Source organism: Galleria mellonella, unplaced genomic scaffold (assembly GCF_026898425.1).
Source record: "Galleria mellonella isolate WM207_F2 unplaced genomic scaffold, CSIRO_AGI_GalMel_v1 utg54, whole genome shotgun sequence".
In the NCBI taxonomy this organism is placed as follows: domain Eukaryota; kingdom Metazoa; phylum Arthropoda; class Insecta; order Lepidoptera; family Pyralidae; genus Galleria; species Galleria mellonella.
The window spans coordinates 1885225-1911892 of NW_026442114.1; the positions used below are offsets into that span (position 1 = coordinate 1885225).

General features: G+C 35.9%; 1 protein-coding gene across 2 annotated transcripts in view; it reads right to left on the minus strand.

Annotated features, from left to right (window-relative positions):
• Nucleotides 1–26668, minus strand: part of LOC113513188 (max dimerization protein 4-like) — a 406434-nt gene that overhangs the window by 33189 nt on the left and 346577 nt on the right. For both annotated transcript variants that reach the window (XM_052898890.1, XM_052898889.1), the window contains exon 5: nt 1581–1821. In XM_052898890.1, coding sequence (XP_052754850.1) covers nt 1581–1821 — 241 coding nt within the window. The remainder of the gene's footprint in view (nt 1–1580; nt 1822–26668) is intronic.

A 26668-nucleotide genomic window follows, 5' to 3' on the forward strand; every position in this document is an offset into this window, starting at 1 on the left:
ATATTTATTTTTACGACATCCGAATCTGCATGCAAACGGCCCGAGCACAAGCCTCCCGATAGGTCATCATAAATACGGCGTCGACGCAAATTATAAGGCCTAATGCGGTATAAGCCGGCTTAATGAGACAGTTAATCGCCTCCCACAACTATTTATACGGTCAATAAAACCCGCTTGTTTACCATATCAATCCTATAGGAACGGAGAATACAATGAAATAACTCGGCGATGAGGAAAGTAGGCATGGAAATTATTGCTACATTTAATTCATTATCATTTAGTGAAATTATTATTTTTATTATCACTGTGATAACGTCAATGTCAAATGATATAAGTGATTTTCGGTCGCAGTGATTTAATGTCACAATTGCTACTATTTTGCAAAAGATTGTGAAATATCAAGTATGATTTATACGATAAGAAGCAAACGAACTAGCGAATAGTGCAGTGTGAAAAAACTCTATTTATCTGTACGGTCCAGTCGGTCGTTTGCTGAGATTTCACACATTTAATTTCACTGCTAAACGAGCGCAGTCGAATAAATCCGAACGCAGCGATTATCTGCGATTTCATTTAGTGCGATTTGTAACAGTCTATATGAAGCAACAAAGCTGGAGTAACATATGATTTTGCATAGCATATGATATTTCACTTGAGACAGTGAAATATTCCAAGCCTAGAGGAAAGTAAGTTCGCAGGGCGGCCGACAATGGATCAGGAATTTATGTGCGTCCGCGAATCCCCGGAATAAGTGTGCCTCTGACAGTTAAATTGCAAAAGTTAATGCATAAATAAAAGGTAACAATATAGGCGGGTGGGCCTATTTCAGCCCCTGCGTAAGCCTCTCACAATGCCGCTGTTTTTCCGAGGCTTCGTCTTTTCGTGTTATGTCCGAATCAAGAATGTCTATTACAATTATTGTTTTGACATGTTCAAGCTAGAGAATAATGTAACTAGAAGGGGGGAAAGGAATTGTTGGTAATGGGATCTAACGGTCCCATTGCTAACAATATCCCCAACATGTCGACCTTCACGGGGTTCCCCCTGAAAACTATCATGGTTAATTTTTTAATGAATTCGTTACGATTGGTCAACTAATCTGCTTTCATCTTAACAACTTAGAATGGCAAATAAGCTGACGGCCCACCTGATGGATAGTGGTAACTGTCGCCTATAGACATGAGCAGTACCATGGACATAACAGAGTATACTGTTTCGCCCATGATACCCCTATGCGTTGCCATTCCTGAGGACTCAGATGTTCTTTCTCTGTACCCTGTAAATTCACACCATATCCCACTCTTCAAAACGAAACACAGCCATGCAAACACAACTACTTTACGGTTAAAACACGAATGGGCAGGACTTGGAATATCAATATTTTTAGAAATCAGTTCTATTGATCTTCGCTCTGCATGAATATACAGGTATTTTCAAATAGGTACCTTTCTAGTATAATACGAATGCGAAGCAGCAACGTGGAGAGATCGTATTTGCTTACCGGTATCTTTTATGGTAAAGTACCTGAACGGTTTATTTTACCGGTATTAAAATAGTGAGGCTTGATCTAATGTATTTACCGCTTTCGGAGACGGATGAAGGTGATCGCTCAGCGGTGGATACGCCCGATGATGACTCGAGTGATGATAGCGAGTCCGCTCGCGTGGCGTGCGCGTGCGTCATCGAACTCTCTGAGAGGCTTCGCGAGGTGATGTCCCGTGGGGACGCTCTGAGCTGAGCCAACCGCCGCCGGAGGAATCGCTGCTCTCTCGCTAATTGCTCTTTGTGGCTCGAATGTCGTTTTTCTCTTTCTTCCAAACTCTGTAACAACGACATGGTCCGTTATAGGCAAGTTTTTGTCAAAGGCTATTTTAGCGCTTACTGTTGTGTATTAAGTCGTTAGAAATGGTGTAAACCTTATTTACATGTCCGTAAGGCATAGAATAGGCCACCCCTTACTTTCCTGTGGGTGTCGAAGAGACGACTAAAGGAACTTAATGGTACAGGGACAGGTAGCAGCGTTCCACTTAAAATATTTTTAAATTGTTTTTAAAAGCGTACTTGGCATGTGAGTCGGTAACCGCAGTTAGGCTTTTAGTCGAACGCCGACTAAGGTAGGGCGAGGGATGGGCAGCAGCGTGCCTCTTAAAACATCTCTAAAGCCTGACTGCGGTTGCTAATCTGCCTGCCAAGTGTAGCAACTACTGGCAAACCCAAGGGAGAGGCTTATGTTCAGCAGTGGACAGTTAAAGGCTGATATGATGATGATGATGATGAAAGGTTTCGTTGGACTATTTCGGTATGAAACTTTTTTTAATATAAATTTAATGTTTATGACATTGTATCGACCTAAATGAATAAAGTTTACGAGATGCGATTACAAAATACGTATTCAACACAAACCTTAGGAAGTGGATAGATTACAGAGCGGTAGTGAACTTCAAAAATTAGTTTTGTTTCGCCCACACCACTCCCCCGAGGTGTACGCGAGAGAAGTTTCAAATTAGAGTAATCTGTGATATGAACTCTATTACAATTCATAATACGGCTTCATTTCAAAATAACTATATGTGTCAATCTAATATTATTGCTGTTTGTTTGTTATTTATCGAACATAATTTATATTTTAGACGAAAAGGGTTATTAACGGGATACGCAATTTTCCGAATATTATGTTTATACTAGGGGTGGGTAATATATGGTAATATCTATATATCTTAGTAACAATATTTATATATTTGCCCAATAACGAATATGTTAAACGTATGTTATACAAAACATAATATTGGATAACATATTCAAAAATAGATATTCGATCGATATGGGTGATTACCTTTTTCCGCTATCAGTGTCTAGAGGAACCCAGTATATAGATATCAAATCGGTATCCAAATTATCCATGCCTAGTTTATACAATACCATATCACTTTTTGAGTTGTGACTTTTTAATGAAACATTATATTTTTGGCGACTTCCGCGACTCTACAAAACGAATACAGTTTGGCGATAATATGGTCCCCATAATAAAAAACAATGCAACATTGTTTTTATTATATCATTTAGTTTATTCTTATTTTAATTTAACATTACTTTTGATACTGTTGCTCTCAATGGTGTTTTTAGGAGTACAAATTACTTTATACGACCAGAAATATTGTAACAGATATACTTTAAGTCAAGAGTCATCCTGGCAGATTATACGGAAACGGATTATGTTAACACAAGACCTGAGATAAACAAATGCGAAATCGATAGAGCGACATAATTACTGAGGGCACCGGAGTGAACATCCCTAAACGAGGCTGTGTGAAACATTAATATCATCGTTGATTGGGTACCTGCCTCTACTCGGGGAATACTACAAATAATAAGGTATTTACAGAAGTCTGTTTTGTAATATTTACAATAGTAGTAAATATATATATATATATATATATATGAAACTATCTAAAAACTGTATAAAAAAAAGACATAGACATGAGTCACACCTATAGACATGAGCAGTACCATCGACATAACAGAGTATATGTTTCGCCAATGATACCCCCCATGCGTTGCCATTCCTAAGGACTTAGGTGTTATTCCTCTGTACTCTGAAATTCACTGCCATATCCCACTCTTCTAACCAAAACACAGCCATGTAAACACAAACGCTTTACGGTCATGTTTTAAGAGAGACGCTGCTGCTCATCCTTCCACCATAAGCTCCCTTAATCGTCGCTTACAACACCCTTGAAAGGAAGGGGTGTTCCATTCTATGCCGGGATCACATGGCAAACTGTATACCTAGATTGTATCAACACTACGTCTAAATAGGAAATCTAATAGCAGTGAACGTTGAGAGAATTTCAATCTAGTTTTTTTTTTACGCGAGCCTGTAGAGGAAAAATGGATTTTACCATAACATGCAGATGACCCACTTTCGCGAATCGAGGACAGGTTTTCCATGTGGTCGTATGAGGTAGTTAGCGTAAAATGTTATTTTTTATGACGACCACTTACCGAAATATCGAAGTAAATGCAGTTAACTTTATTTATTTACTAGTGGCCCGTCCCGGCGTCGCACGGGTGGACATTTTCAACATTTCCCTTCACTTCGCTGCTCCTATTGATCGTAGCGTGATGAAAAGTATACTATAACCTGCCCAGGAGTATGAAGAATAATTGTACCAAGTTTCGTTAAAAACCGGCTAGTAGTTTTTATTTCTATAACGAACAAACAGACAGACAGATAAAAATTTTGCTGATTGCATTTTTGGCATTAGTATCGATCACTTATCACCCCGTGATAGTTATTTTGGAAGTATACTATTTCATGTACAGAATTGACCTCTCTACAGATTTATTATAAGTATAGATTAAATGAAATAAATAAAAAAACTACTTCAATTGTGACAAAACCAGATATTTTGATTTAAAACCAACTGAACCGATTTTGTTAGAATTTCTATGAGTCGAATCTGTAAGTATAAGGTGTAAGTAATCTGTAAGTGATATATTATTTAAAATAAAAAAAAAAACAGCTACGGATTTATAACTACACCGGCTCAAAAAAGACGTCATTTGGGTCATGGCCTTAAAATGACTAAAAAATGACGTCTTATTATAGTCACAGACGTCACCGTGCTACCTAAGTCTTACAATTTGAACTACTGTTCTATGGGAGGCCCGTCACGAAGTTTGTGTTTCACTTCATGCATAGACATTAAAACATCGCTGTTTTAAGGACGCTTAACCACTTTTTTAAACGTCCAAGCTTTGGGGTGGTTAGAGTGGGGGTCACGGGGGGCCGGGGGTCACATCACGCTATCGCCGCTGGCCGCAGATGAAATATCCGCTCATAAATCTGCCGACTCTCGCCGCCCTTCGCCCACTCCTGTCTACGTTTGGTAGGGTTTAAGCGTCGCATTATAAAAATGTCGCTTTTGGTAAGCGTCCTGATTTACTACAATATCGGGTGACTCTTGTAACTTTTTAAGTGACTTCCGGAGGGAGGAGCCTCTCAATTCGTCTGTAATCTTTCTTCGCTTGAAAACCCTTTGAATATATACTGCATACATTTGAAATGGTTAGTATAGTTTTAATTTTTTTACTGTAAATGTGACATTGTTGATTTTTGTTATATAATTGCGAATTTGTATACCTCGATAGATGGGGTTGATCACAGAAGACTTATCTTGTTTTACCATCCAATGTTACCTATGTATCACAAAATATATAAATAAAAAAAAATTGTATCTTTTTATCGAAGTGTACTAGCAAAGAAAATGAACATTTTCAGTAAAAAAAAAAATGGGTCGAAAACAATATAAAAATTTTTGAACACTCCATATTAGCACGACGCGTTTAGCTTTTAAGTTGGTATAAATAAATAGATAGATAATTTATTTCCATCACTTACAGCGCACAAATAAAAAACAGACATAGACGCCGTGTGATTCCGGCATAGAATGGGCCATCTTTTCCTGGGTGTCGTAAGAGGCGACTAATGGAACTTAAGTCGAGGGATGGGCAGCAGTTTCTCTTTTTAAAAATCTCCAAAGCATAACTGCGGATAAGCTTAATGATCTTGAGGTGGTCAGCAGCGTTCCTCTTAAAACGGTAACAAACACTAACTGCGGTTGCCAACTCGCTTGTCAAACGTGGCAATTACTGGCAAAATTCTGCAATAGGGGGAGGTCAATATTCAGCAGTGGACAGTTAACGCTGAAATAATAAAAAATAAACGGAAATGCACAAAACGAGAGCAAAAAAAAACCGTCAACCGTTACTGGTAACATAACCACAACAAATTCAGACAAAGGAAGAACTTTTTGAAAGTAGCTAAAAAATAAGGATCTTTTCAAATCAAATGGTTTTATTGTAGAAAAACATAATAATGATATAAATAATGGACTAAAAACTAAAAAATGCAATGATACTGTATATATAATCATATTGTTATCAGAATTCAATGTATGTATTAAATTTCAGATCAATCGATTAATAAGAGGCGGATAAAATTTCAATTGTTAGATTGAAATTACACGAGACACAAACAAAGCAAACTGTTCAAAAATACGTAATGTTCAAACGATATTGTAGCTGGTACACGAGCATTAAGTAACAAATCAGTCCCCAACGAAAGAATAAATGTACATTTCCCCGTTGCCACCAGATATCTGAGAATCTCCAGTTAACAAAGTAGAAGAAATAAACATGTAAATTAGGTGGCTGATGAATTTTAAACATTGTATTCTCGAGACAAGCGAAGTATCGGCGGTTATAATTTAATTGGTTATTTGAAAACTTTTCCAATCTGCATGGGGAATGGAGCGGTGGCTCGATTTCTGTGAGCTGCGCTAAATGTACGGAGCATTGTTGATTTAGGTGGTTACACATAATGGAATCACCCGCCCGTCGGTCGGAAAGCACCGCGGACTTTGGCAACGTTTTTAGTATCGAAACAATTATATATTTCCAAAACAAAATCAATAGAAAACTGAAACAAGTAAAACTATTCAATAACATTTTGAAATTTTTAGAGTATGAAATATTAATGGGCATATCTATTGAACCGATGTTTAAAATGGTATTGATTATGACATTGATGTATATTAAAAGAGGAATCAAAGAAAACATGGATAAACTGTTTGAATGATATTATTAGCAAAAGATTTGACTATGACTGTTGGTGAGATCAATGGAAAAGGAAAATACATTTCTAACGATGTGGTAATAACGATCAACAACTGTATGCAAAAGACAAAAAAATATAAAACCAAATAGTGACTGCAAAATTAGCAAAGAACAGTAGAATGAACTAAGGACGCCGTTTATCCAGTAGAATGTTTATGGCCTCGTAAACAAGAATTAAAAGGGAACTATTAAAGACCAGTTACATTAATCTGCTTGTAAATATCCTTGTCCTTGGAGATTAAACACAAATACGAGTTCAAATTAATTTCAGTACTATCAATGATCAGTACGACGCGGATCCTGTTAGTTGATTGGACGTATTTATGATATAAGTTATATGTGTATGTATCGACGGTATGAAGCTCGTCTCTCAAGTTGCTGGCAATTCAGCCGGCTTATCGGCTCACATGGGACGAGGCGAGGAGAGATGAGGAGTGTTGAGGAGTGAGGAGGGACGGAGCAACCGCGTGCGCTCATTAAAACCTTCGCAGGGGAACGTAATCGCGGATTTACGAGGCGACACGAGACGCCAGTGTGCGCCTCTTCACGTACATACGTATATCCCGACACCCTATCATCTTCATCTTAATTATTTGGGTCGCTTTTAAGTGTAGGCTTTAAAATTTAGCCACCGGAAATATATTGTGATACGAAAGATAGGGAAAGTTCATGGTCGCTTGATGCTCAATGGACTTTGGGATAATAGTTTCTTAGTAACATTAGAAAGTTTAGTATATATATACGAGGTTTGTCCGGAAAGTACGTATAAAAGTTTTTTAAAAATTTTATTTTACAATTATTCAGGTAAATCAATTTTATCCCCTTCAAAGTACTCCCCCTGTGACATAATGCACTTGTGCCAACGCCGTTTCCACTGTGAGAAGGCTCCTTGAAAGTCCTCTGGTTGTAGGTTTCTCAGCTGCCCCGTCGTAGCTTTTTTTATCTCATTTATGTCCCCCAAATGCCGCCCCCGAAGTACCAATTTGGTTTTTGGGAACAAGAAGAAGTCACACGGGGCCAAATCCGGCGAATAGGGGGGGTGTTCGGTCACCGTAATGGAATTTTTACTCAAAAACTCACGGACAACAAGAGAGGTGTGGGCAGGGGCATTGTCGTGGTGAAGAATCCAACGCCCCTCTCGCGCCAATTCTGGACGAACTCGTGCCACACGAGCTTTGAGGCGTCTGAGCACATCGACGTAGAATTTTCCATCAACTGTCTGGCCTGGAGGGACGAATTCTTGATGGACAATCCCCCGAACATCGAAAAAAACAATCAACATTGTCTCGGCCCTCTCTGAATCTTTTTAGCCACTTGTGGACGGTTGGTTCCTTCACAGCATCATCCCCATAAACTGTTCGGAGATCGGCAAAAATTTCACGGCCATTCTTGCCGAGTTTCGAGAGAAACTTGATTACGACGCGCTGCTCTTCAACGGAAGCGGGCTCCATGCCGACGGGGTTTCGTTAAGAGGTAACTTCACAGATGGCGTGACAAGCCAGTTCGCACCGCACGGCGGTCAGACCAGAACTGAAGCATTGTTAGGGACATAAGGAAGGGGTCCTGCGCTTACCTGGCCTCCCCACTCCTCTTTCTCGCATTCCAGAACACTTTTATACGAACTTTCCGGACAGACCTCGTATATACCGCAATTTTGTGCTAGTCAAGTAAGATAAAAAGTATCTGTAAATATACGTGGTCCATTGGTGTACTAAATTTTTTTCTATTTAATTATTTTAGTATACTTCACTAACAAATCCATACATCTATTTATCAAAATACATAGATACTAATAGAGTTTAAAAACACATATGATTTATTGCACTTAATTCACAACAATCTAGTTATTTAACGGTGTAAGATTACGTAAGATTTAGTTGCCGCTGATGTTTAAATCACAGGAACCAAAAAGGTAAACAACATTAGAGGCGAACGTCACCCATCGCGGGGTGTTTAAAGTCACCCGCGGACTTCCGTCCGCAGTTGTACCTATAATCCTCTTAATTTTAAAGCCACCCGGCCCTGCCGCATAATTTACTGGCGCTCAACATTTATTCGCCGAGCAAAACATTACCAGGTGAAATGACGTAAGCTTCGAATTCGCTACCGGCCCTTTTTACTGTAGTTTTCGCAACTTAGCTGAATAGCTTCCGCACATTCCTTTACACAAATGAAAAGTGCCCGGCTCCCATGAGTTGCGATGAGCCTTCGTTCAACGATGCCTTTTAATTAGTCCTGCATATTAATCAGGCGGAACGCGGGGAGGGTTACGAACAAATTGGCCAAACTAAATAAAGTATCTACAGAACCGTGCCTATTAACATATTACAGTCGTTCCATTGAGCAACCTTAGAGAGCTCTAATTCTTTTGTCTGGAAATAAACTGCGGTGAAGCATTTCGTACGTCGTTCCCGACCCATTTTCTAGTCGCGTGATGCCGGTACATTGGTTATTTTGTTTATTGAAGTGATCCGCAGTAACGACTAATAGAATATCTGAAATAAGACCTGCGTCGGATATATTTTTACTTACAATTCACGAGGAAAGTTATGTACAAGGAAATACATACACTTAATCAGCAAATTAATGAAATTCGTAAATGTGGATATCAAATTCTTAGAAACCTTACCAGGTAATTGATTTTTCATGCAATCTAATTTAATTAGACGAGAACTTACAACTTCGTTGAAAATATTGTTAATAACGTATCAGAATATTGAAGAGCGTAAGTAGCTTTAATGGAAAACACGACCATGGAAGCGTTTGCGCCGAGCCAACACAATAATAGCCAAGAGAAGTAAGTTTGGTTTAATAACAGCCTTACTCTAGCGACAGCGGTTTATTTTACACTCAATTAGTGAAGCCTCACACGTGACGCCTCTGTTGCCCCCAACACCCCAGACGCCTGCCACCCGGCTCCCCAGTTCCAGTCGTCGCTTGTTCCGAGTTTGTTCCGGAATTAATGCCTGTGGGAACAACTATCTAGCTATGAGGTGCGCGAAACGAGCCTCTTTTACGATATCTTCGAATTGTCAAAGGGGTTGCGTTATTTTTGTGTGTTCGTAAGTAAACGTTGAAAGGAATTGGCACAATGAAATTATCAGTGATCTACCATAAGAAAACAGAAGAGTTTATTTGAAAAACACAGTGATGTGGATTTTATTTGTTGAAAGAAATTTCAGAAAGAATTCAGAATTTAGAAAAGAAGATTAAATAAATAAAAGATCTGTACGAATTAGAGTAATAAATTCTAACATGTGTGCATACGTAGTATTTAGTATTTAGTCACGCTTAAATGGTTATAAAGATTTGAATGAAATTTGACACACTGGTAAGTTAAATTCTAACTTAAACCATGTAAGAACTAACCTACTTCAGCAAGCTCCCTTAACTCATGCAGTACGGTTATAAAATAATATTATAAACATCATTGATATATTTAGTAGTAGCCTGCCAAAGATATTGGAAGCGGCTCAGACATATCTCGAGTCGGGTTAAATACATTTATTATAACTTTGTGTGTTAGCACACTAGATTTATAACATTGATTTGGCTTTTGCTGTTATAATGTTATAATTATTTTTAATGAATAAATAAATAAATAAAAATATTGATTGACTACGAAGCAGGAAAGAGCTTATAGTAGTTTTTTTTTTATATACAACTTAGAATGGCAAACAAGCAGACGGAAAGTGGAAACCGTCGCGTATAGATATGAGCAGTACCATGGACATAACAGAGTATACTGTTTCGCCCATGATACCCCCCATGCGTTGCCATTCCTGAGGACTCAGGTGTTATTCCTCTGTACCCTGTAAATACACGCTATAATTATCACTACAACCCTCTATATGTACATCAAGTACAGTTAAATAGATGTAACATTTATTAAGTTAAATTGAAGTTATTGATCCGTTAGCATAACACACCTCATAGGAAACGACAACAAGTCTACTAATTCTGTTCATACCGTTGAGCAGCTGCGCTTGTATGTTTTGATTTGTAGGGGGAATAGGGCGGTGAAATTACAGGGCGCGGAAGGCATAACACGCTAGTCTTCAAGAATAGCAAATCATAAAGGGTACCCCGTGAGGGGTAACTTTGTATTTTGTGATGTGCAAGTGGTTATTGCTTTTAAATTGGCAAATCTTTACCACTTTTGATCAGTCATTAATAGATTAGATTATTTTTAAAATATTTCTACCGTGTATTGTGCTGTTTCATATTGTTTGGCTGCTATGATTTAATAAGATTAATGCTACAATATTATTTCTGAAAATTTTAAGAGCGTATGTCTAATGTATGCAATTGTTAAATATTTTACGCCTTAAAAGGTATATCATGGATGAACTATCTAAATTGTAAGACCTTGTACAATGCACCCATAATGAACAGTAAAGATTTAAAGTATTTTCTGCCTTCTTTTATCTGCTGTTCTAATTTATCATAATTAAAATTATAGTTGCATATTATATTATACACACACACACACACACACACACATACACACACATATGAATGTATGTAATATGTAATAATAATATTTATTATACATATTTTAGTACTTAATGCACCGTCTACTTAATTTTCTGCTTGCCTCATGGTTGACTAGTAGGGAACGCCATTAGGTGTTAAGTCCGCCATATGTACGCTTATTCATTATGTAATTGTGCATTATAGCTTAAATAAATAATAATTAATTAATAATTAATTAATTAATTAAAGATAATAATAAATTCAATATTTCCAGTTGCATAAAAATATTACATCCTTACTAATATTGTACATGTGAAAGTTGATTTGTTTATTATCTAATAAACGCGTTAATAGCATAACCAATTATGATGAAATTTCGTATATACTTATTATATGGAATGGAGAGTAATTCTACATTTTCCAGTCACGCAGACTAAGCTGCCGATAAAAGCCAGTTTCAAATAATTAGAATCTAAATCTGACAATAATAACTTTTTCGTCAGTAATAATAAATGTTCGATTTTCAAATAATATTTTTAATAAGTTGTCAGGTATTCTAAGTGGTCTGCAGTCGATCCACATGTACAGTATTATTGTGTCTACAGTCTCAATAGCTTTGCTCTGTTCCAACGGCCCCGCGAGACGTCTAAATTTGAAGATAGGCAGCCACCGGCTGCCATTTCATGCAAACGTGCCTAAGTGTCAGATGTCCTATCTGGGGACAAATCTCTCCAATTATAATGGCCGATTTTATCTCCACTTCCTTGTTTACGAATTTATTAAAAATAACGCGGTTTTTATATAGAAAGATTAGGTAGTATAAAATATTTTATATTCATTCATACAATTTTTTTTAGATAAATACATTTATACTTTTATTATTTTGTTTTTTTTCAATTATTTTTGTATCAAATCTTATGAGTAATTTTGAACAAATTACTGCGTTTCAAATGGATCATGTTGCTGAAAATGATGATGTAAAAGAAGAAAGTTTACGAATGATTTAAGATGAATAAATGATGAATGAATGAATATTTAATGAAGTGAAATATAATATTAATATTTTTAATATAAAAGTTACAATAAAGTTTCTTTACTGGATAATAAAAGTAAAAAGTACTTACATTACGAATAATATAATTGAAACACATACAAACTTAAACCAATTTTCAGGAATAAGCATCAAAAATAGTATTATTTTTTTTAGATTAAAACACTAATTACTTTACAGGGCATAACATAGAGCTCAAATTCCTAGGCTACATAGAAATATATCCATTACACAGGTGCGAAACCACCAATTATTTTTTAATAGGCCTCGTAACTAGTAATTTTTGAAATGTTCCACGTGCACGAAACACAGTAGAGTATTTAAGCAAATAAAGCTTTTACAAGTTGTACCTACTGCGAACATATAATTTCAAATCAAATGTATGCAACTACGTTGGAACAAAAATAAACCATATCGTCGTTAAGGGAGAATGATCGTAGAGTGAGGAAATATACCAAACCAGCCACCCCTACATCAGGCATAGCGCAAAAAAAGAAAAACGCTTAGTAGAAAGTAGCCATTTTGTATTGACTACCGACGAAATTAGGTTCATATATTTTTGGTAAGCGTACTTTAATGAATGTTAACGGCACTAAAAATATCTTTAGTGATGGGAGGTGTCTCGTTTGATAGAATAATTGTTTCTAGGAAACATTTAATAGGTGGCGTGTCTGGTCTAGACAAATAGATTCATCTATGCTATTTTCAACTTAAAATAGCAATGCTTTGTTCTATATCGTTTTACAGAATAATAAAGCTAGTGCTGTACATTAATATCTCCAATTAATGTTAACCACTTGTAGTTTGCTACAACCAGTAGTATAAAATATTGTTAGTCGTTTAAATACGCTAGTAACACTTTCGACGTTATGTAATCATAAGCCTATCTTATACAATGACTATATATGTATGAATACAGAGTAGCTTCTAAAATAGACAGTATCCTCCCGTTGTCATTGAATCTGAATATTATTCCCGCCAATTTTGACAGTTGTGAATTCTAAAATGGCGGACATCGGAACGTCAAGATGTGTTTTTATGACATTTGTTTCATAAGATTAAACACTTCATTTGTCAAATACGAGTATTTTAAGACAGTCAGGTCTAAAGATTGGTTTTCCGATATAGCAAAAATATATTACATGTTTTTTGCATAAGATTTGTTTAGTAAGTGTTCATTTCTTATGTCTTATGAATTACATGTTTAATGCAATACAACTAATGTCTTATTTGTTTGTACTGATTTGAGATTAATAATTCCTGATGTTGCGATGGATCTAGACTTAATCATACAAATTGTGATGGTCAATGTGTATTTATGATAATTCCGTATTATTATTAAAGATAGAAGACAGACTCTTGAGTGGCAACCCCGTACGGGTAAACGCAGTGAGGGACGACCCCCCACTAGATGGAGTGACGACCTCAGATACATTGCAGGAAGTCAGTGGACGCAGATGGCTCAGGACCGTTTCTTGTGGCAGTTTATGGGGGAGGCCTATGTCCAGCAGTGGACGGATAATGGCTGAAATGATGATGATAATGATTATTACTATTATTATCAAAGATGAGATTGTTATACTCCTGCCTTTCATTACTATCCGTATTAAAATTCTATCATTGATAGATGAAATACGATAGTGTAAAATTTCGTTTAAATCCACACAGTAAACACAATACTGGTTAGAAATCAATAAACTAATTATCATCATATCGAACGTCAATCACCTACTGTTAAACATAGACCTCCTCCCCCATAAGGGGGGGGTTCGCCAATATTATAATTACCTAGTCCATATTATAATTTCCACTCTATATCAGAACAGCTATGCACTTAGTTTACACTACAATAAATTACTTTCAACTATACCGTATTTCAGTGCATTAAATATTCTATTTAACAACATTCCTCAATTACGAGAAAATGCACCAATTATATTTGTACAAGCGAATATTTTATCATGTGAATATCATACTCGTATTTTTACACGGCAAATAATAAACAGAGCCGATAGCATGGCTGAACAATGCCAGTACGTGTGTTTACTTTGCACACATGCTATATTTCTCTTTTAAAAAAAAATATATCATTATTTTTATACTCTATGGTATTAAAACGATTATCGATATAGATTAAACAAACACCGTGTCGAATAGCACGCCAACCATAGATAAAGCACTTTTAATTTTAAACGAATTTCAAATATGGAACGAGAAATACAATGCGCCTACGTCAATCTTAATGACTTTCGAAGAGATTGGAACCTACTGACATAATGTCTTTCGTGGTGTAATTGGAAACGTGGCTTGAATAGCAGAGGGATACAGATTCGAGTCCCGTCGGGAGTACAATGTATCAATCTAATATTTAAGATTCCATTAGCGTTATTTGGCTAAGCACTTCTGTAAGGCCAGTTGGGACAACTCCAGTTTTTATCGAGAAATTTATTCTCTGCCACTTTTTGTTTATCCAACCTGTTTTCCTGCATACCTTCCCTATTTCGAGGGTTTGGTATATACGGTCTTGCTTTCCAAACATTTGTTTTTTTATAAATTCTTTTTATATGGGTATATGGAGGACTTAATGTTCGAATACGGTACTAGTAATTATTGATATACATACATACTATATATATATATATATATATATATATATATATATATATATATATATATATATATATATATATATATATATATATATATATATATACGACACACACACACACACACACACACACACACATATATATATATATATATATATATATATATATATATATATATATATATATATATAAAATATATAAAATATACTACATTGAGAATAATATAAAGTACTTACTGCTCGGATAAAGTATAAAAATTAGTATAAATGTTTTTTTCTTAAAGACTTTAATCGATCACTTAATGGTATCATAAAGCGCGTTCCAGAACCATGAAGATATCATCATCATCATCATCATATCAGCCTTTAACAGTCCACTGTTGAACATAAGCCTCCACTTGGAAGGTTTTAACAGTAGTTGCCACGCTTGGTAGGCGGATTGACAACCGCAGTAAGGCTTTAGAGATGTTTTAAGAGGGACGCTGCTACCCATACCTCGTCCTCCCTTAGTCGATTCTTACGACACCCACGGTAAAGGAAGGGGAAGATATATATAAATACTAGCCTAAATATAGATATACCAATTAGTGTATTACCTATCTAGGCATAAACAAACTCATACAATAAACACTCGTTAAATGTGATTATTGAGCCGGAATAATTTTTTGTTCCTCTCTTCAGCTTCGTTCTCGTGAACGTATGGGTGGAGGGGAAATATATGCTATAATTATCATACGAGATCATAGATCAATAACATATAGATGGAGTAATACATTACAAATGCTTGGAAAAAACAGCCTTCTTTTTTTAAATGGTGCGATTTTAAAACTGTATTATACTTTTTATTAGTCTGCTACCATCTGCAGAGGTATCCATATTAACAACTTTGTACCAAATCGATTAATAAATAACTATAATAAAAGAGATTAAACATGTAATCGTTGTGTATGATAATAATTTAGTTAGTGTTAAAAAAAACTGTCTTCAAATTTAAAAACTAAAATACTCAAACGATTTTGATAAAATTTCTATGACAACAAACTGCAAGTACATCCTTTCAGAAAAAAAAAATAATTTCCCAAAACAGTTTACAATTGACCGAGCTATGAGGTAACAAACATAAAAAATACATGAGTGAATATACTATTTTTTTTAGTCGAATAAAAACGAGTCATCTGGCTGTTTTTTTTTCTTTTTTTTTTTATACAACTTAGAATGGCAAACAAGCTGACGGTCCACCTGAAGAAAAGTGGTAACCGTCGCCTATAGACATGAGCAGTACCATGGACATAACAGAGTATACTGTTTCGCCCATGATATCCCTCATGCGTTGCCATTCCTGAGGACTCAGGTATTATTCTTCTGTACCCAGTAAATTCACGCCATATCCCTTCAAACCAAAACACAGTCATGCAAACACAACTGCTTTACGGTAAACTGTTTTTGGAACATTTTCTCTATCTAGATGTATAAGATCTATCATAGATATATACAATTTTATTTATATTCACGAGTTTTCCTTACAAACGTCAAGAAGAAGACAATTACTAGAAAAGTATTTTTGGCCGCTTATTTTTCTTTATGAAATGCCTATGTTTCCTATAGAATTTTCTGTTTATTGATAACTAGTTGTATCCTGCAGCTTTGCCAGAGTAAAACAGTATATAAAGTATAGAATACTTATACTTATGCTAAGTTAGGGGATATAACCTATTCGTGTAATAAATTCATTCTTTTTTTTCAACACAGGGGGGCAAACGAGCATGTGGTTCACCTGATAAGTGACTACCGCCGCCCATGGTCACCCACAACACCAGCGGCATTGCAGGTGTGCTGCCGGCCTTTTAAAAAGGAATATGATCTTTTCTTGAAGGTTATGTTGTCGTATCGGTTCGGAAATACTGCTGCTGGAAGTTGATTCCAAAGAGTGGTTGTGCGTGGGAGAGAGTGCCTTAAAAAACGCACGGTGTAGGACCGCCACTCGACCAGATGGTCCAAAAAAAAACTATTGAACAGTTTTTGTGTGAAAGACTAACAAATATCCATACATCCATGCTTACAAACTTTGGCATTTATTATACTAATAGAATTAACAGGATTTCTCTTATAAAAAGTAATTATAACCCATTTCTTTTTTTTTAATTCTTGTTTTTTCTTATTTTTTTTTTTGCTTGGTGATTCTTAATTCAAATTTCTTAATAGTTTAGTTTTTGTTAATTCTGTACCGATATTGATTATTGTTTTTGCAGCCCATAAGAATATTTTTACATTCAAGTGCGACGGGCGGTAAAATCATAAAAAATGGCAGTTAAAAAAAGAATAGTCAATTTTTATGACGCTACCCGCCTAATACGGAATGTAATTTCAGCTGAGAAAAATGGGGAAGAAACTCAGCTGTTGCATTATTCGAGCAAAATTTGATTTTACTGAGTTTATTTACGGGGAGTGAATAACTCAAATTTTGTAATCTTAGTAATAAACAATTTAGTACGCGGATCGTTTACATTCTAAGTTAAAATATAGGATCCTAATTTATTATTATTATTATTATTTCAGTCGTTAATTGTCCACTGCCGAACATAAGCCTTTCCCATAAGGGGAGTTTTGCCAGTAGTTGCCACGCTTGGCAGGCGGGTTGGCAATCGCAGTTAGGATTAGGATTTTAGAGATGTTTTAAGAGGGATTTTGCTGCTCATCTCCCGCCGACCTTAATCTATCTATACTTATAATAAATCTGTAGAGAGGCCATGAAATATATTTCCAAAATAACTATTAGGGAGTGATTAGTGATCGATACTGATGCCAAAAATGCAATCAGTAAAATTTTTGTCTGTCTGTCTGTCTGTCTGTCTGTATGTTCGTTATAGAAACAAAAACTACTCGACGGATTTTAACGAAACTTGGTACAATTATTCTTCATTCTCCTGGGCAGGTTATAGTATACTTTTCATCATGCCACGATCAATAGGAGCAGAGCAGTGAAGGGCAATGTTGGGAAAACGGGAGGAGTTACTCCATTTTTAAGCTTCCGTTGCGTGTGCTGTGCAGCCTTAATGGCCACTTTAAATGGACAAACCGCTACGCATTAGTGAAAACCGCATTCGAATCGGTTGTCGTTCTGGGATTGACATGCACAAACGTATAGGCAAACAGAAAAAAATCTAAAAATATATTGTTTTGAGTTCTATTGTGTTTATAAAGCCCCCTATATTAATATTCTTATATACATCTTTAATGTACAGACAGAAATCAGTTGCCACTTTATAATATGTATTAATACGAACAATTACATGTAATGATCACAGTGAGAAAACAATGGGCGACCCTTTTTTTATGCAACTTAGAATGGCAAGCAAGCTGACGGCCCACCTGATGGGAAGTGGTACAATAACCTTATCCAGTATATTGTCGGATATCTACGTTCATTTATACCAAGTGCCTCATTTCGTTATTACGTTTTTTTTTTTTGACGAGCGAAAATAGTATGGTAACCCCGCCTGCGCTAACGGGATACGCTGGCGGAGCACCAGTGAAGGGTGATAGATGAGAATGAAAACAGGCCAGTTAGCCCATCATGATAAATTCATCAGGAATTAACTATGATAGTTTCCAGGGGGAACCGCGAAGAGATCGACCTGGTTGGATATATTGCTAGCAATGAGATTCTCAGTCTCCATTACTAACAATCCCTTTCCCCTCCGTTATTACGTACTGGATAACTGTTATTTAACGAACAAACTCTTTTTTTCACATTTAGAATATTAGGATAGAAAAAGCGAAGTTTTACAATCACTCATAACAATTTTCGAATAACAAAATTGACAAATACGAATGTTAATGTAAATGTTACTTTATCTGTACGTAGTAAAATCCATTTTAGTACATTCGCATACAAACACGTTTGTACGCAAGAAATGTTGCAGCGTGCTCGTCACTCGACTACATCCGAACTTCGAACGCCTAGGTGTCGGATGTCGGCCGTAATTGTACCGTCTCTTGTGGCGAAACCCTGCCGAAATGAATGATGCGCTGACTCAGGTCGATTCCGAGTATTGACTCGAATATCTAATCGATATTAATAGTACTCGAATACTATTCGTGCAATTCATAAAAAATGACAATTTAAAAGTGTTCGTAAATAAGTCTATTTGAATAAACATGTTTTGAGTTTGAATTTTTATTATTCCGAATGAACGAAAAAAAAAAATTATAAAAAAAAAATTATAAATGACAGAGTTATGAGGTGACAAATATAAAAAAAATACAACCGAATTGAGTACCAACTTTTCTTTTTTGAAGCCTACTGTTCCTTTTTGAAGTCGATTGAAAATGCGTAGACTCAAGTTTATTTAAATAAACATTATTTCTTTTATTCAGTTTAACTGTTTTCGTTTCAGTGTTTTATTAATATTTTCCTTAAATACATCACTGAACATTTATTATTTTCATAAAAATAAACTTCGGAAATCAATTAAGAAATAAGTATTTGTCCGATTCCTCGGATTCGAGTCAGGATTTGATATTATTTTAACGTGTATTAAAAAAAAAGCTTGAATATCGAAAACGTCCGACTTGGCACATCACTAACCGAAATGAGTGGCCCCGGGCGGGCCCCGCAGTCCCCGCTCCATTCAAATTGGCGTGCTTATTAAATTTCCCTGGGTGAAAAAGTGACGTACGCAACTACGGTTGGAATATTAGTCAATTATTTTTTTTTCAACGTTGAATATTTCAAAGAACATTCAAAGAGGGAGGAGATTAATGTTTTTATTTTATGAAATATGCAAGTCATTCTTTTGCGATGTCCCACTATGTCCCGTATTTATATTCGCCATGATTCAACCGCGACGGTTTCCAGGGGCAAATGGCATGAACACGTGGTTATATTGCTAGCAATGGACAGTCTCATTGCTAAAAAGTGAGGAAAGGCTCTTGAGTTCCATTGCTAGCAATATAGCATATATTGCTCATCAGATCATATCAGATCGACATCCACGTGGTTCTCCCTAGAAAGCATCGCGGTTGATTTTTGTTGAATTCGTCATGATGGGTCAACTGACCTGCTTTTCTCTTCGCATAGGTGATGATAGCATCACTCTTTGGTGCCCCGCCGGCGTATACCGATAGCGCAGGCAGGGATACCGTTCCATGTACATCCATTAAAAAAAAATTAGGTAATGACTAGTCCCCATTCTTAACTCTTCTCCACCATAAAATTCAACCATGTACGTTCAGGTTACGGAATGAGCTCTTTATTAAGGTTTTTCCAAGGGACTACAGCATGGGGTTCTCCAAAAGGGATAAAATGTTTCTTCAGGGACGACAACGGGCGTGGGGCATTATCTGCGATTACAGGTGTTCATAGGTTACGGTAACAGCTTACCATCAGATGGGCCGTATGCTTATTTGTCACCTCAGTGGTATAAAAAAAAAAGAATAATTGTGATTATGAACTAGTAACTACTTGTGATTGTAAACGTAACGTCACAATGCGTCGAACACACTTATTGTAACGTACTCGACGATATGGGTTCCATTTCGATATCTATCTGTTTATATTTCTAGAAATGAGGCAACTAGTCCCCATTCTTAAGAATCCTCACCCCCAACAATCAACTTTTGAGTTTATTTGTTATTGCGTGAACGTAACACATTTCGCCGAGCATATTCTCATTAGCGTATTTAAGATTATTTCCCACGGGGAATTGGCCCCTTGAAAAAACGCACGTACTTAAGGACATGTCTTTGTGAAATTTCGCTTAGGGTGGGCATTAGACAATTTGAGGTAAGCACACCCACTCGGCCTCCCTCTATATACGTCTTACATATTTAGAAATAGGTGATATCTGATATCTATATATTGAGTTCTTCTGAACATTGATGACTACCCATTGCTTTTTTTTATACAACTTAGAATGGCAAACAAGCTGACGGCCCACCTGATAGTAAGTGGTAACCGTCGCCTATATACATGAGCAGTACCATGGACATAACATACTGTTTCGCCCATGATACTACCCATACGTTGCCATTCCTGAGAACTCAGATCTTATTCCTCTGTACCATGTAAATTCACGCCATATATACATGAAAAAAAGGAAAATATATAAAACAAGTAACAATTTTTTCTATCATGCGTGCACCACAGTAACAGTTCCTATAGTGTATATATATAGTAACAGGTGCCTATCGATTTACTCCCTGTGATTAATTAACACGTTATCCATATTTGGTTGGTCGCGTAATCAATCAAATTGTGACGTCACGACATGATAATGCAGTTGTGCCGAAGTTTGATTGCCAATTCTACAATATATAGTGAACACCATGGATATAATGGGGTCATATGCAGTAATTGGTTTTCAAGTCAAATATTACATTATGTTACTGCATAATCTATGGTTGCTGAAAAGAACGTGAAGTGTGAAGCAAATTGCGACGACCTACTAAGCAGCAGCCACATTCACGTCATTCGTTACAATTGAATTGCATTATATATATATATATATATAATGCAATTCATATATATATATATATATATATATATATATATATATATATATATATATATATATATATATATATATATATATTAAATATTGTAAATTTATATATATAACTAAATTTAGTTGCAATATTTTTATTTTTATTGGATGAAAATGTAGTGTTAACCCCGCCTGCGCTAATGGGATACGCTGGCAGGGCACCAGTGAAGGGTGATCGTGATGAAAACAGGCCAGTTAGCCCATCATGATGAATTCATCAGGAATTAATCATGATAGTTTCCAGGGGGAACCGCGAAGAGGTCGACCTGGTTGGATATATTGCTAGCAATGGGATTCTCAATCTCCATTACTAACAATCCCTTTTCCCCCTAGAATGCAATGATTATTCAGCAGTGGACAGATAATGGCTGAGACGACGATGATGATTTAAGACCTAAGTATATCTTTAATTAATTTTATTGGTCACAAAATCTTTTGAACTTTTTAAATAACATATTAAAAGATTCAGCTGAAAGGGTCATTCGAATATATTTAAAAAAAAAGGCAAACTTGCCATTAATAAGTTTGGGCTATAAAGAAAATTTCAGTAATAAAGCCGGTGAGGACTCCCATGGGGTCGTAGGCGGACATTAACGGTGTTGCCATAGTGCTAAATTAATTCCATGCCGTACAATATAGCCCAAGTTTATGAGTGATGCCCTTTTGTTGGTGTAAGAATAATTGTTATATTGAGTGTAATTATCGAAATTATTATATAAAGACCGTTTATAATCCTACACAAAATGTATATATTCATCATCATCATCATCATCTCAGCCATTATCCGTCCACTGCTGGACATAATCCTCCCCCATAGACTGCCATAAGGAACGGTCCTAAACCACCTGCATACTAACTCCCTGCAATGTATTTGATTTCGTCTCTTCATCTAGTGGGGGGTTGTCCTACACTGCGTTTGCCCGTACGGGGTCACCGTTCCAGAACCTTTCTTCTATAAGAACCATATTTTAATAGTAGTTTATTTAATGAGAAGTCTATTACCCTAAGGTTGTCTTGAAAAGATTGCTCTCAACAATAAGACCGCCTTACTGTACTTATACAATTGTATCGTTGTGTTTGTAAATTGTCTTGTTTATTTGCTATATTGTATAATGGAAATAAAGTATACTCGTTCATTCATTCATCATTCTCATCAACGAATGACACAGAAAATAAATATTAACAATTTTTTTTATACAACTTAGAATGGCAAACAAGCTGACAGCCCACCTGATGGAAAGTGGTAACCGTCGCCTATAGACATGAGCAGTACCATAGACATGACAGAGTATACTGTTTCGCCCATGATACCACCCATGCGTTGCTATTCCTGAGGACTCAATTGTTATTCCTCTGTACCCTGTAAATTCACGCCATATCCCACCCTTCAAACCGAAACACAGTCGTGCAAACACAACTGCTTCACGGTTGAAACACGAATGGGACAGAGGTCAAGCAATCGACTTTTGTACAAAGTCTCCCTTTGGTATACGCTTTACTTTTTATTTTTTGTTATAATAAAGTGTACTAAATATTAGGTAACCGCACTCTTAATCCTCAAGATACAGATCTGGCCTAGTTTAGGGACTGATGGTAATGAATGAATACTTACCTACTTACTATATTTAACTATATAAACTTAATTACATAAAAGCAAGACAAAGAGGCAACATTGCGTGGTCTTATCGCTAAATAGCCATCTCTTATATGTATTTATTTAAATGTACTATGTCTAAAATTACATGGTCGTTAAAAAGTCCACGCATGATCGACTAACACCATGCACTTAGGGGGAAAAGGGATTGTTAGTAATGGGATCTAACTAACCTATTGCTAGCAATACACCCTGTCAGGTCGACCTCCACGCGGTTCCTCCTGAAAACCATCGTGGTGAATTCTAGCGGAATTCGTCACGATGGACGAACTGACCTGCTTTTATCGTAACCTATCATCGCTCCCTAGTGCCCCGCTAGTGTATACCGATAGCGCAGGCGGCGTTACCATTTCATTGTCACCCATTAAAAAAAACACCATGCACTTTTGTCATTCAAGTAATCGTTCAGTGTGTAATTGTAGAGTTAAAAAATAAAATACGAATACATGGCGAACGTCCTTTTGCTTTTTAACTGAAAGCGAAAAAGGTTTTAGTGCCTTTATCGAGAATAAAACGCCTATTTTGCCTTTATAGACAATTTTCGTGTTTATCATACAAAAACGCTGTCTATCGTACGGACCTCGCTCTAGGCTAGGATGGGACTTGTTCAACACGACGCAGTCATATTGTTAGGTGAAATTTTGAATTTACTTGGTGTTGTACAAAAAAAGAAATAAAAAAAAAACTGCAATTCATCTATATATTAATCGAGTATCGTTATCGTTATATTAGCCCTTCATTGTCCATTGCTCCCTCTTGGTGAGTTTTACCAGTAGTTGTCACGCTTGGCAGGCGGCTTGGCAACAGCAGTTACGCTTTGGAGATGTTTTAGCAGGGAGAGTTGCTACCCATCCCTCCTCCTCCCTTAGTTGCCTCTTATGATATCCATGGGAAAGGAACGGGTGGCCTATTCTATGCCGGGACCACACGAGAATTCAATTCTTCAATATTTGAATTTAATACATGTGGATGGAAAAAAAAGACGACTTTATTGAAACCTTGCAATTTATGTAATTTTTGTAAGGCCGTTTAATAAGCACTAACTGATTTCTGCGGTGTTGCTTGCGTTTATCATTAGATAAAATATTATTGGTATTAAGTTACGATATAAACTACTTATGTATCAAATTTTATCCAAATCCGTTCAGCCGTTTAAGCGTGCCTGAATAACAAACATCAAAACATTCAAATAGTTTGACAAACAACATTTATAATATAAGTACGGCTTAATAATTACTATAAAAACATGGCAAGTACATCAGTCAACGCGGATATTTTTTCCGCATGCAACCCAATAAAAAATGAAACCCGTAATTTGATGTTGACATTAATTGGTCAGCGTTCCCGTACTGATAGACGTAACTACATTTTGCATGCGACTCCATATTTCTTTTTTGCTCCAATAATTTAAGATTGTATTCCATAATATTCCATTTCTCATTGTGATTATTTCTTTCTTGTAATTATTTATATTTATAATAAGTTTACTATTGTAATCTTTTGGAGGAAACAATAAAGAGTATCTATATATCTGCTACTAAGCAAAATAAAAATTCAGTAAAATATAAACAAAATTTCAGTTACTTTACTAGATAAACAATTTCATTGAATAGTCAGTCATCCATGCGTATATATTATGTATGTTATGGTAAAATTGTGTTGATCCACACCATGATATGGGCACGCTCAGCACGTCAATAGGAATCGATATCACATAACATTTTGCCAACAAGACGGAAGGATGAACGGCAATGAGCGTCTCATCTCTATCATTTCTTGCCATTTTCCTCGACAATGCGTTTTCCACTGATTTATCTCGGATTCATTCCATTCATCGATACATTGCACGCTTGTCGAATAATATAGAGGTACGACAATATATTATTGTCCTCCGGAAATTTGTTTTATTTGTTTATTTAAGTATAACATTATTGGCAAATAAGAATCTTACTATAATAATATTATAAATGTGAAATATTGTAAAGATGTATGTAACTCATACACGTGTGAATGGTTTTAATAATATAATTTATAATTTTGCTCTAAAGAAACAAAAAACATCACTTCTATCGTGGCGAAATTTGTTATTTTGATTTAACTACACTTTCTACGAGACCAATCTGAAAGTGTATACTTTCAAATAAAAAAATATGTTTTCAAATAGTAACTATAAGCAGGTATATGGAGAACTTATGGAGAACCGAATCTTATCAATGGTTTAAACGAAATCCATCAAATTAACGGATCGTTAACTTTACATTGCCGCACAGTTTTGATATTGTAGCATTTTTTCATTATTTAAATCCATAATACAAATGATCCTACCTTCCTTTCGTGTTTACTTACGTTCCCATCGGAAAGGAAAGGTAAAAGATGTTAGAAACGGGCAGTTAGGCTTCTAGTGATGTTTTAAGAGAGACACCGCTGCTCAATCCTGGACTATTAAGTTCTCTTAGTCGCCTCTTACAACGACCAAGTGAAAGGAAGCGGTGGCCTATTCTATTTGGGGCAACACAGCGAAATCTTGGGTATAGGCTACTTTTATTCCGGTCAATCAATACATATTACCAGAGGGAGACTTTGTACAAAAGTCGATTGCTTGGGTACCTCTGTCCCATTCGTGTTTCAACCGTGAAGCAGTTGTGTTTGCATCGCTGTGTTTCGGTTTGAAGGGTGGGATATGGCGTGAATTTACTAGGTACAGAGGAATAACACCTGAGTCCTCAGGTATGACAACGCATGGGGGTATCATGGGTGAAACAGTATACTCTGTTATGTCCATGGTACTGCTCATTTTTATAGGCGACGGTTACCACTTTCCATCAGGTGGGCCGTCAGCTTGTGTGTCATTCTAAGTTGTATAAAAAAAAAAATTGTATGAACCGTTAACTATCCTCTACTGAATATAGCTTCCTCCATAAGGGGAGTTTTGTCAATAGTAGCCACGCCTAGGCAGACGAGTTGGCAACTGCAGTTAGACTTTTCCCATTCCTCGACTATTAGGTTCTCTTAATCGCCTTTTACGATACCCACGGGAAATGAAGGGATAGCCCATTTTATATTGAGACCACACGGCACTATGGGATATATTGATTGATTTAGCCAAATTTTATGACGATTGGATCGTAGAAACGCCAAGACAATAAAGAATTTCTTACATTTATTTGCAAAGATTCATAACAGAATAAAGAAATATGCTCTAAATCTTAGATATTACATTTTAGGCATCTACTGTCATGAATAAATATATATATATATATATATATATATATATATATATATATATATATATATATATATATATATATATATATAAAAGTGTGATTGTCACAATATTTGACAATCGACGACTGTTGTCATTTTCCTTGTGAGGATTACGTCGTGACTGATTCATGGGATACTGTCACATATTTGAATGGAGCACAATTGGGTTGTCAGTGTGAATAAAATATATTTTCTTGAATATCATATTTTGGACGTAACTTCGTTAGATTCAGTAAACCTTTGAAATTGCTTTTCTTGTATAACAACACTAGTTTGTCTTTACACAATTGTTTTTATTTATACATATATAAATAGCTAATTTTACAGACGTCTTTTACCAATTTATATTTTTTTCGTTCTCTAAAAAGCTATTAGGACTATTAAAAATCGAC